Genomic DNA, 11,542 nt, shown 5'->3' with positions numbered 1-11,542 from the left:
GTTCTGATTAAGCCGATTTCCCCCAGTACTTATTCCTCAGTCTTTTATTGTTTTCATGAGAGGAAAAAAAAACATGAAAATGAGGAAAGCAGAAAAGAGTATGAGGCTAGGAAAAACACCTTGTAAATAACATTTATGAATTTAGCTGACAGTAAAATACATGTTTCTTTGGTTAGAAAGCAAGGGGAAAAGATGTGAAGCACTTGCTTGTGTGTGATAGATGCACACTATAGCATTCTAAAACAGGAGACAAGAATGTCAAGAGTGTATTCTTCCCCCACTGCCAGATGGAAAGGCTATTATTATAAATGAAAGGCAGCAGTAGTGGATGCCAGGCACTTTTGTTGTGTGCCAGATTCTGAAGTCCAGATGTAAGCAAGTTACCCCTGGGACAGGACAGGCTTCAGCTCCCGCAGCAGAACAGAGCCAATCACGGTTTTCTCAGTGTTTATGAGGAGCTGTGCTGTAGACCCTTCTTCCATCTCCACTGTGACTAGCAGCAGTGACCCACTATGCACCGTTTTAGCTGCAAATCTAGAGGATGGAAACAAAATCTGTGATTATCTTTTGTACAAAACAAAAAACCCCACAAGTGACGTTTTCCTAATTCAGTGAAGTTATATATCACCAGAAATTTTTGTAACAAAATCCCCAAGTCATGAACACACCATAGCACAATACAAATACAACTTCATAACAGAAATAGAAAATTAAGAAAGCTTAAAGCAGGCTTTAGAAGGCAGTCAGATTTACACAATCCCTAATTTTTATATACCAACAACTTGAACTTCGGCTGAGAGCAAACAGATTATTAGGCAACACAAGTGTTGAATTACTCAAAATACAGTAATCCTATTAAAATACATTTAAAATTAGACAGCTAACCAAAGTTAACAACACATAGCTCAATAGGAAAAGTCTTTCTCTCAGCACATAACCTCACACGTGGGGACAGGACTTCCAATGTAACAAATCTTTCCATTTTTATTTATCTGAAAATTAATACACTTTATATAATGAAAGCAAACCTGAGATCTAATCTTCCAATACTGAATTCCAAAACATGAAGAACCTACTCATTACATGGAATTAAAAGCAAAACTAGTATCTTAAGCACTGCAATTGACTGAAAAGCCATTTTAGGCACAGTGAACTTCTGTCAATCCAGTTAATTCATTCTGCATGCACAGTGAGACCCTAGAGACAGAAAGGGAAGGGAAGGCAACAGCCCATCCTTCCATGTTCCACAAAGCATACTACCCACCCCCCCTTTCAAAAAAGAAGAACCACCCAGAGAACAACAAAGTTGCTGCACATGGGCTTTTGAAAACACTAACAAGTGTAGAGCAGGTCTGTGACCCTCTGTGACCCCACTTTGCAGGGCCAATTCCCTCTCCCCTTTCTGAATGACACGTGTCTGAATCAGAGCCATCTGCCTCAATTTGCGCAACATCTTCAGCCACAATAGGACCCAGTTAGCCCTGACAACGGCTCACAATACATAAAAATAAAACTGCTGACAGCACGCCATCAGCTATTCAAGAGCAAACCAACTGGTCAGTGTCTCATGTCTGACAATTAGCATGGGCCTTGCACAGCGCCTCCTGGGCTCCTTAGGGATCTGTTTAATTACCATCAACATAAAAGAGGGAGTTTATCAGCAGATACTCAAAAAGCTTCACTCTAGACTTAATTAAAATATTAGCCTCTTCAGCAGGAAGCAGATTCTCTTTAAATGAAAAGTAATTCCTTTTTTAAAAAATTAAGCATATCAAGCTCAAAATCTTGTAACACATTACACTAATTTAGGAAACATAAGTCATCCTTAAATGTCACACTTCTTACAGGTCAATATATTTCTTTTATTCAGATTAGATACACAATTTCCACTCTTTATATCCAATAAGAAAATAAATCCCTATCCAATGAAAAGATTTCAAAGAAATACCAGCAATCCCATTTAGTATCTTTACCATGATGTTAAAATCTATGTTTCTCCCATCAATTTGGAAAGGGTGATAATTATGTAAACAATAGTCTTATTAGTCTCTTTATTTATTTAACACTTGTGTCTTGGGACTACAGAGAAACAGATTATGCCTGAATTCACACAATTAAAGCTCCAGAGCTGGGGCTTCCTAGCCCCAAGGCTCATTTTACTCCTGTTCTAGCCTAAACTGCAAGTGATATAAAGTCAATGTTATTATAAAAGCAAACATAGCCCAAAGGCACAATGAGGGTCAATTCTGGCTGGGTGCCTTTGTGTGTCGTTTAAAGCAATTAGATAAGGAAAATTTATTTGAAATGAATACTTCAGAATGCCTTTTTAAAAAGAAGATACTGTTGTCAACTAATGAGTCAGTGAAGGCTATCTTAAAGTTCTAACTTCCAGTGTAGCATGGATTAATGTAGCTTTTGTGTCTAAGGGGAACTAATGTTGGGAGCACTTACTGATATCAGATGACTAGTAGAATCTCACATGACACTTAACTGTTTTAAAAAATCTATTTAAAATGGAAGGCAAGTTTGGCTGCAAATGATTATGGACGGTGGAAAGTAAACACCTCTTTACTAATATCTAAGCAACTTGCACAGTAGATATATGGCAAGGACAGAACACAGTACTCAAGGACACACGTGGTCTTATGATGGCTGAAACTATGCTAGGCAATAGGAAACTGATTTGTTTAATTCCTGGCCTGGTTTGATCACATACAAAAATGGAATTGCGGTGGTGCAAGAGTCCAGCTTTTAGCAGGTGTAATAAGGGGAGCTGAACCCTCTCAATGCCTGTTCAGTTACCTATCCAGAGCCTCTTCCTCATAGGCACTTTTCATCCAACCAGTGTTCAGGTATTACAGCTTGGCTGAGGGGAAAAGAGACAGGAAGGATGGACTGCCAGAAGTTAACTAGGAAGGAAGGTTCACCACCCCTGCTCCAACCCTTCTTCTCCAGTTTTGCAATATTATTCAAGGCTTCATTTACCACTTTATATGTGATTAGGAGAGACTCAAGTCTAAAGAAACTGCTGGAATCACATGTAGTTTGAGGTGGAATTTCCTATGTCCCTTAATAAAAATATGTTTCTTGGAGACAGTAGGCATCTTTGAGTGTTGAGCCTGTTTCTGTGACAAGTTAAAATGTCAGTAAATCATGAAAGTTTGTATTAACTCATGAAAGATTTAATATAATGAAGCAGCTGAATTACAACTGAGATAATACATATACTATGACAATACTGTAAAAGCCATGTTCTGTCATCAACGAAAGTGAATCTTTGTACAGTAAGTGTCTAGTCATCATAAACATATAAATATTATCTGTCAACACAGCAGCACCTACTGCTTCATTTCCCCCAGAGTACATGGAGTTCCTACAGTGGAAAATAGTGCAGAACAGACACAAAACACAAAATGTAATTGCTTTAAGAATACAATGGCCTCACAGTGGTCTAATTAGGTGACATAACAAACATGAAAATATAGTTAAATAATTTCCTCGCTAAGGCACATGGTAGCTTCATTTGGACATAAAGCTGAAATATGGTCTAGGACTATGTGAACAAGCCTACCCCTACCCCCAAGTGTGGCCAAAAGGAGAAGATTGGAAACTTTCACTTCTGTTTTTAGCTAACCATAGGGCAGTGTTATGTCTAAACCTGGCTAACTGTGCTTGGTCGTATATAGTGTATGAGGTGTTAGTAGAGGGGTAGTATTTCTGGTGGGGGGCATGTCCTGCTTCTTCTGCAGTAGTTTGTCCACCTTTGGTCTCCACCCTGCACTCAGCATTCACCTGTGGCTCCAAGAAGCTGTCAGCATGTGACAGCAGCCACACTCTGGGAAATGGCTTTCTCTGGCTGGCTAAACCAGGTGAGGATCAAATAATGGTACTGCTCTAATGTAGCTTTTCTTTTTCTTGCGGGCTGGCACAGCTGTCCTTGTTTTTGAGTAAAATGCAAGTTGTTTATTCCCTAGTATGACAATGAATGCAAGCATAATAGGAATGATGTTATAAAACCATGTAAGAAGCAGCATTCATTCTCTCTTCTGAATGATTATACAAAATCAGTATGGAACATAGAAAGCAAATTCTTTTATCTATGCTTTCCTCCTTTGTCATATGCAGCTGTACAGTTATGTTATTTATCTCTACAGATCTATATACTGGGTTTTTGTTCTACTCTAAGAAATATGATAATTTGATAGTATTTTAATTGCAATAAAATTTTGACATAAAGTCTGAAATAGAATTGTTTTAAAGATTTCAGATAAAGAAGAAAAAATATTATCCATAAGCATAGATACAGTCATCCTCCCCTCCCCACCCCGATTCATGTCACAAAGCAGTGTCTAGTAGAGGAGTAGCCAATGAGGTGGCTGCCTGTTGTTGATTGAGCTTATGTGAGGTGTAATCTAACAACGTCTGGAAAGCACCATGTTTGCTACGCTGGTCTATTAAGATATTGATCACACCACCACCACCCCGAAAAAATTAAGCCATTGCAACTATTCTTAGTGCTTTCCATGTTTTTACAGTGCAGATAAGACTTGCAAAGTTTCAGATTTCTAGAACACGTTGTAATAAAAGTCCAGTACTAATTAAAATGTATTTTTTTTTGGGGGGGGGACTTGAGCCTTCAAACAACATACAAAATGTTTGCATATAAAAGTTTCATTAACACTTGTTTCTACCAATATTGCACACTTTCTCTATTTTTTAAAGAATGGTCTATAATTCTTCTTAGTTCATTTTCTTCTCTTTTCAGATTTGCTAGTCACCAGAAGCTGTTACAATGGCCCATTCATGCTAAAACTTTTCTCCCCCTACCTTGTACATGAAGCCTTCAATTACTGCCCGCTGAAGCAGACAGAATCCTATTAGTAAGAAAGACGATCACAAGATGCAATGCCCAGCCCTAGCTGTATAAAAATAATTAGCCCAAAGTTGACAAATGTGTAATGAAGTTGCACAATGAATGTATTTAAGAAATTTCCTGTGAATTAGTCTTCTAATCCCAAATACCAGAATGAAAGGTTAGAACATGTAATGTTGTACGGTATTAGGGCAGAGATATAAAAATAATTGATAACATCATTACCCTATAGCTGCCACTTCCCTTCAATGGATATCATGCAAACCAAAAGAAAGCGTTATTTTCAGCCAAATCTTACTCAGAGTAAAACAGCTGTATCCATTAACTTCAATGGATCTATTATGAGTAGGAGTAGAACTGAGCACCACCCAAAGTGATCCTATGTGATTCTCAAAGTGATCCAATTACATGTCATCTATGACATAAAAATATATGGGGCATTAACAAAGTTACTGTTAGGAGGCAACTACTGTATATTTTAAAAGTGAAACATGGTTTCTAGACCCACATTTCTCTTGTAATATAAATGTACATCGACTGGAGGATATTTGCAGTTCAACTCTTCTTTCACCAATAGATTCCCTCCTTTAATCTCCATGGGGGTGTTGCTACAGGAGAGAATTGGTGGGAGTAGTTAAAACACCTTGATCCTACTGAATTTTCTCTACAAGCATTCCACTTCCATGTCACCTTGACAAATTTAGATTGGGGAATATTATGTCTGACAACATATCATACAGTTCTGTTTTAGCCTAAAAATATAGTTATCCCAAGACAGGTTATTCTGACCCCCCTCATCAATAACAGGAAATGATGTGGATACATCTAAATCTCTATATACAGAGTGGCTCCTTCCATTGATGAGCAAGAGCTACATGTATAATCTGAGCAAACACACACCTCCAGCCTGATGGCAATATTTCTATTATTTTATTATAATATTACCTAAGTACATTGAAAATACAATTCAGTTTGTATTTAAAAAACCCCCAAAACGATTCATTTTGCTTGTTAATATGGTGGTGGGGCTCATCTCAGGAGGAAATGAATTCGCCTATCGGGATGAGGTGGAGTGGCTCTGTGTTTGGTGTAAAGAAAATAATCTGGCTCTAAATACTGCCAAGACCAAGGAACTGGTAGTGAACTACAGGGGGGAGGGGAGTGGATATTCAGTCCCTGTATATCGGCGGGGATTGGGTGGAGAGAGTGGCTGAATTGAAGTTTTGGGGAGTGACTATCAAACAGGGTATAACTTGGAGTGCAAATACCACTGCTCTGGTAAAGAAAGCCCAGCAGAGAACTTATTTTCTCAGAATTTTTTTTTTTAAAAAACAATCTAAGTGAGAAATTGCTGGTGCCCTTTTACCGTAGCTGCATAGAGAGCATTCTTACATATTGTATTTGTGCTTGGTTTTCCATGTGTAAAGTAATGGAGAAGAAGGTGCTCCAGAAAAAGACCAAGTTATTATCAGTCATTCCCTCCCATCTTTGGAGGAACTATACAGTTTCCATTGCCTTAAAAAAGTTAAAAATATTTTAAAAGATCCATCTCATCCTGGATATAGTCTTTTTGCACCACTGCCTTCAGGGAAGAGATATAGAACAATCAAATCAAGAACAACTAGATTAAAAAACAGTTTCTATCCAAAAGCCATAACCATCTTAAATGCTGTAACTAGATAATTTGACCTTGGAGAGTTTTGATGGGTATGTACGTATGTGCAGCTGAAACTGTCCCCCCCCCAAGTTGTTTGTATAGGTTGGCATCCAATTTCATTGTACTTGTACAATGACAATAAAGAAATCTTTTCTTAATACATCATTTATGCTATTGTGATCAATTCTTCCTATTAAAAAGGTTTGGCTTCTCTAATTTTTCAGTATATATAGCTTTAAAAGGAAAATAAATTAAAAAGAAATTAGAATTGTTTACTTTTCATCTAGCAGAAGCAGCTATAAAACTCAGTTTGCAAAACTGAATATGGTGTTTTAGGGGGAAAATAGTTTTTCAAATAATTAATAGTGGTTTAAACTTAAAACATAACACCTGTTTGCAAACATGAAATGCATTATGTTTAAAGAATTAAACCACAAATAGCTTTTTTACATTGCTAGAAAGAAAGTGATCAACTTATTTTGTACTTTATAATTTCAGATACAGAAGCAGTGCTGTCCTCTAGTGGACGGCAAACAGGATGGTAGTACAACCTATTCTCATTCACTTACCAACATCCAAAGAGTTAACCATCAAGCTTCCAAATAGCATAGCATCTATCTATCTATCTATCTATCTATCTATCTATCTATCTATCTAATCTATCTATCTCTATTTGTATTTAATTGATATTGGAGTTTAAAAGACCCTTAAGTAAGTAGTGTTCTGCAAATATAACAATCTGATATTTAGCAAAAAAGACTTCTAGATAGAAGCATAATAAAGAGGCATAATGATCATGATACTTATGGGCATATATTCCCCCCCCCCCCACTCCATTAAAAAATAGAGGGAGGGGAAAATACTTTATCGCAACATTGGCCATGATTTCCATTAAAACAAATCAGTTGCTTCCCTATTTTTATTCTTCTGGTTTTCTACCTAAGTTGGGAAAATGTACAGGACATTTCCTTAAGGAGTAGTGCAAAAAATGGCCTGGTGCTTTATTAATTACTGGAGGAGTGATAGGCCATGGGTTTAAACTGGATGGTCATTAACTATCTGGGGGAAACTGTTTGAAGGTCATTACTAACTTCAGTAGTCAATTATAAGGCAGATAAGAATAATTAATACCATGTTTAGGTAATTTGAAAGTTGAGTGCCATAATGGGAAAGGTCTCACTGCTTTATGGATGTATTTTGGCTTGATCAACTCAACAGTTAAAAAACCAGGAGTGGAAACAGTTACAGTTTAAAACAAACTTACCGTAGTTGGTCTCTAAGGTGCTACTGGACTACTTTTTTAAATATTTTGACTGCGTCAGACCAACACGGCTACCTACCCGAGTTTAAAAGAAGTTGGTATAAGAGCTAATGGCTACAAACAGACCATTAACACATTCTAGGTTGGAAAACTAGGTGTTTTTAAATTATAAACATTATTAATATTATGGAATTGTTCTCACAACTGTTCATAGAAGACCAATAACTCAGTTGGAGTATAAAATAGCATAGGACACATTTAAGAAGAGTCTTCTCATTTTAATTCTAGTACCCCAGCAGTCAGGTTTCCCTTATCTTATGGATCTCTCCCCTAGAGTATCAGTACAGGTTTTGCTCAGATCTGTACAAATAGCTAAAATTACAACTTGGGGCAAAAAATATTCCCAACCACCCAGTAATATTATTTGGTAGCACTGCTGGGTTGTTTGCATTTCATGCAGCATGTAACTTGAGTCACTTTCTTTTTGGTACGCAAAATCCCGACTACCACTTTCCTATAATCTAAATTATGTGAGCTGATTTACATAGAGGGGGCGGTGCTATTTTGCAACGGGTTGTTATTTATAGCCTTTGTGTCCCTACTGCTCTATAATTTTATGTGCCAACCCTGGACGGGTTTTCTTTTCTGTACCCTGCTATTTCCGTAGCATTACTCCCACAATCACATACTGGAGCAGGAGTAGCTTTCACACAACACCACAGATCTGTCAGATGTTCATAGAAATTTGACTCTCCAGCAATGGCCTTGGTATTCATGGGATCATTGATTGATTGATTGATTCTATGATTGATTTTCATTCAAATGAACTGTGGCTTACAAACTTAGTGGAACTGCTGTTTCTTCCAACTCCTCCAAAGCATCTCACAGGGTTTCCTTATGCAAAGAAGTCGCAAGCAGGAGGGGCCTTTTCTGCGGCAGCACTTCTTCCCTCATCAGAAGGGCCTTAATGTCTAAGCTTCAGGGGTGACACTCTGAGTTCAGCACACCCTGCAGATGAACTCCTTTCTCACTCTCTCTGATAACTAGTCCTCGAAGCTGGGAAACGTGCTGGAGCCTGACATGAATCAGAGAGGGCCTGAGGAGGAATCGCAGTCAGGAGCTGCTCCTGCGCCCAAGTCTAACTTTCCCTTGAGAAGATCCAGCTCCTCGCCTAGCCTGGCCTTCCTTTCCTCTTCCCATCTGACTGAAGTTCCTAGAGAGATGAGAATCACTTTCTCCCTCAGGGCTGAAGACACCGAGAAGCAAACCTGCCCCAATATGCCCAGTCAAGAGTGGGTTGCTTACCTATAACTGTGGTTCTTTCAGTGGTCATCTGTGCAGTCAGTCACATTGAGGATTTGTGCCTGCATTGCACATTATTTAGGAACTTCTAGAGCTCAGAAGAACCTTGAGACCCTGCCCTCAGTCAGGGAAACCCCATAGTACTGCAAAGATCAATGGCAGGGGCCAGCACACTTTCCTAAGGTAGACTGTGTAATTGTACATATGACCACTTGTAGAACCAGTTACTGCACACCTTTAGAACACACCTTTAGAACACCTTCCCACACCTTCAGAACACCTTTAGAACACCTTCCCAGTAGTGCTGTAGTAAGGGGGCTACATGCAGGTTCTTTTTTTAAAAAAGCTCAAAGACTCATTTGTTTGGATTTCCCTTGCCTAAGTCTTGTTTTGTCCTGCTTGTTGGACACTATGTTGCTGGAAGTAGTCAGCCTTGCGAATCTGTTTTATTCTTGTTTCTTTTTTAAAAGTCATAACTGATTTTTTTCATACTTGTAGTTTATATTGCTATAAGCCATGTTGGATGGCCTTTGCCTAGAAAATTAACATTAAAAATAATAATAATAATAACTACCACCATCATAGTTGTGGTTGCTGAGGCAGTACACAGCAATGTTGCATAATTAGAGGAGTCTTTGGGCCTGTCACCCACTTCAGGTTAATTGGGAAAGCCCTTAGAAAGTAGTATGTAGCATTCTTCCTTTCATTGTCACCCAGTTATACATCCAAACAACTCTTGTGCTTGTTTTTTCTCTTGTATACTTTAATTGCTGGCTTTTAGTTTTCATGCCTATCATGGTCTCCAGTTAGGACCACAGTTGTTCTATATTTTATCCTTATTCTGCTCTGCACATTCACCAGTACTAATTTCTTACCATGTACAAGTCATGTACCTCTTTGCATATGCAGAAGTGCCACCAGGAAATTCAAAGGTGTAGAAGTAGGTAGAGTAACAATTGGCCTTTTTCTCCCTGTAACTTCCACATCAGAAAACCCTTCTCACATGCTTCTTTCCTCAGCACATGCAAAGGCCCTGTTTGCTGCTAGGCAACATAATAATTCAGTAGCACTGGGATAACTGTTATTGCTAGGGGAAGAATGACACACATCACTCTGAGAAGAAAAATGGAATTGATATACTTGACTCAAAACTGGTCAGCCTTCCTGTAACTCCTAAGAAGCACAGGTATTTGAGGTTATTTCTTGAAGTGGATGGTCACAGAGGTACCAAATCTACCCTCTTAGCTTCCATCTCCTCAGATTTGTCAAACAGTACATCTCCCACTTGTACAGACAAAAGTAATTTAGGAGAAGGTGGAAAAGCCATGTAGACACAGACAAATGGAACAATATTTATAGGTAGACTGCTGGAGTTAAATGGAATATGTAGCAAAGTTCCTGTGATTAAGAAATTGAAATAAACCAATCCATGCTCCTAGCAGTCACTCATGTGTGCTATAGACAAAGCTTCTGCTTTGAAACCTGACTTTGGATGTAAATTTGTTTTCCCTGGCTATCCCCAAATGTCAATCCATTTATATACAAGAAGGCAAACTGGAATTACATTATCCAAGTCTTACAATAAACCTCCACATTTTGATTACCTGTGAATGTTATCTTCACCAGAAGGAACCACACCAAGGTTTGCTACGCTTACCACCTTCTGCAATATTACAAGACGAGTGGAATTTTGTGGTGCAACAGTGACTGTAGTGGATGTTTCATTCATACCAGTCAACCTTCCTGAAACAGTAAAACATAAAAACATAAAAACCATGGATTCATGTAGTTAATATCATAAAGAAAATTTAAAGCAACACTGACATATTAGCCCAATAATACATATACCTGTACCTAGTGCTAAATGTTTAAGGTTTGTCTTAATAAGGATTTCTGAGTACCTTATGGGAATATATGATAAATACCTAGTCAACTAACTGCATATTCATGAAGATGTAGTAAAGCATTTTCATATAATTCCAAAATCTAAAGGCTTATGCAGTATAACTGAATGATTTTGTGTGTGTATGTGTGTGTGCATAGACACTACATATACACTTGGAAAATCAATACAACCCAGGGGGTTAGGAAGGCCCAACAGAGACTCGGTCTTGCATAAGAATAATGTCAAACAAAAATTGATGATCTCTTTCTACCGGTCCACAATAGAAAGTGTCCTTTCATACTGTATGACAGTGTGGTATGCTGGTTTGACAGCCACGGACAGGAATTGCTTATAAAGGGTGATGAACACAGCACATGATATCATGGGCTGTCCCCTGAGTTCACTAGATGACATCGCAGGAGACCGCTGCCTCAGGAAAGCGAGGAAAATTCTCAGGGACGACTCACACCCCAGCCAGCACTTCTTTAATCTCCTACCTTCAGGCAGGAGATACAGAAGTATAGTGAGCCACGCCAACAGGTTAAAGAACAGTTTTTATCTATG

At 38.3% G+C, this 11,542-nt stretch overlaps 1 protein-coding gene across 3 annotated transcripts in view; it reads right to left on the bottom strand.

The window, feature by feature from the left end:
* Nucleotides 1-385: 385 nt before the first annotated feature.
* The window catches only part of AP3B1 (adaptor related protein complex 3 subunit beta 1), a 106,635-nt gene continuing 95,478 nt past the window's right edge, over nucleotides 386-11,542 (bottom strand). Inside the window, exons 26-27 of one of the 3 annotated variants that reach the window (XM_033164570.1) lie at nucleotides 10,698-10,836; nucleotides 398-534 (exon numbers count right to left, since the gene is read on the bottom strand). In XM_033164570.1, coding sequence (XP_033020461.1) covers nucleotides 10,815-10,836 — 22 coding nt within the window. In that variant the 3' untranslated portion in view covers nucleotides 398-534; nucleotides 10,698-10,814. Of the gene's footprint in view, nucleotides 535-10,697; nucleotides 10,837-11,542 lie in introns of those variants that run through there. The other 2 variants (XM_033164572.1, XM_033164573.1) reach the window with 2 other exon arrangements.

This window comes from Lacerta agilis, chromosome 11 (genome assembly GCF_009819535.1).
Source record: "Lacerta agilis isolate rLacAgi1 chromosome 11, rLacAgi1.pri, whole genome shotgun sequence".
Taxonomy (NCBI): Eukaryota; Metazoa; Chordata; class Lepidosauria; order Squamata; family Lacertidae; genus Lacerta; species Lacerta agilis.
Note: the sequence above shows the minus strand (reverse complement) of the source record. Positions and strands in the feature narration are given on the sequence as shown.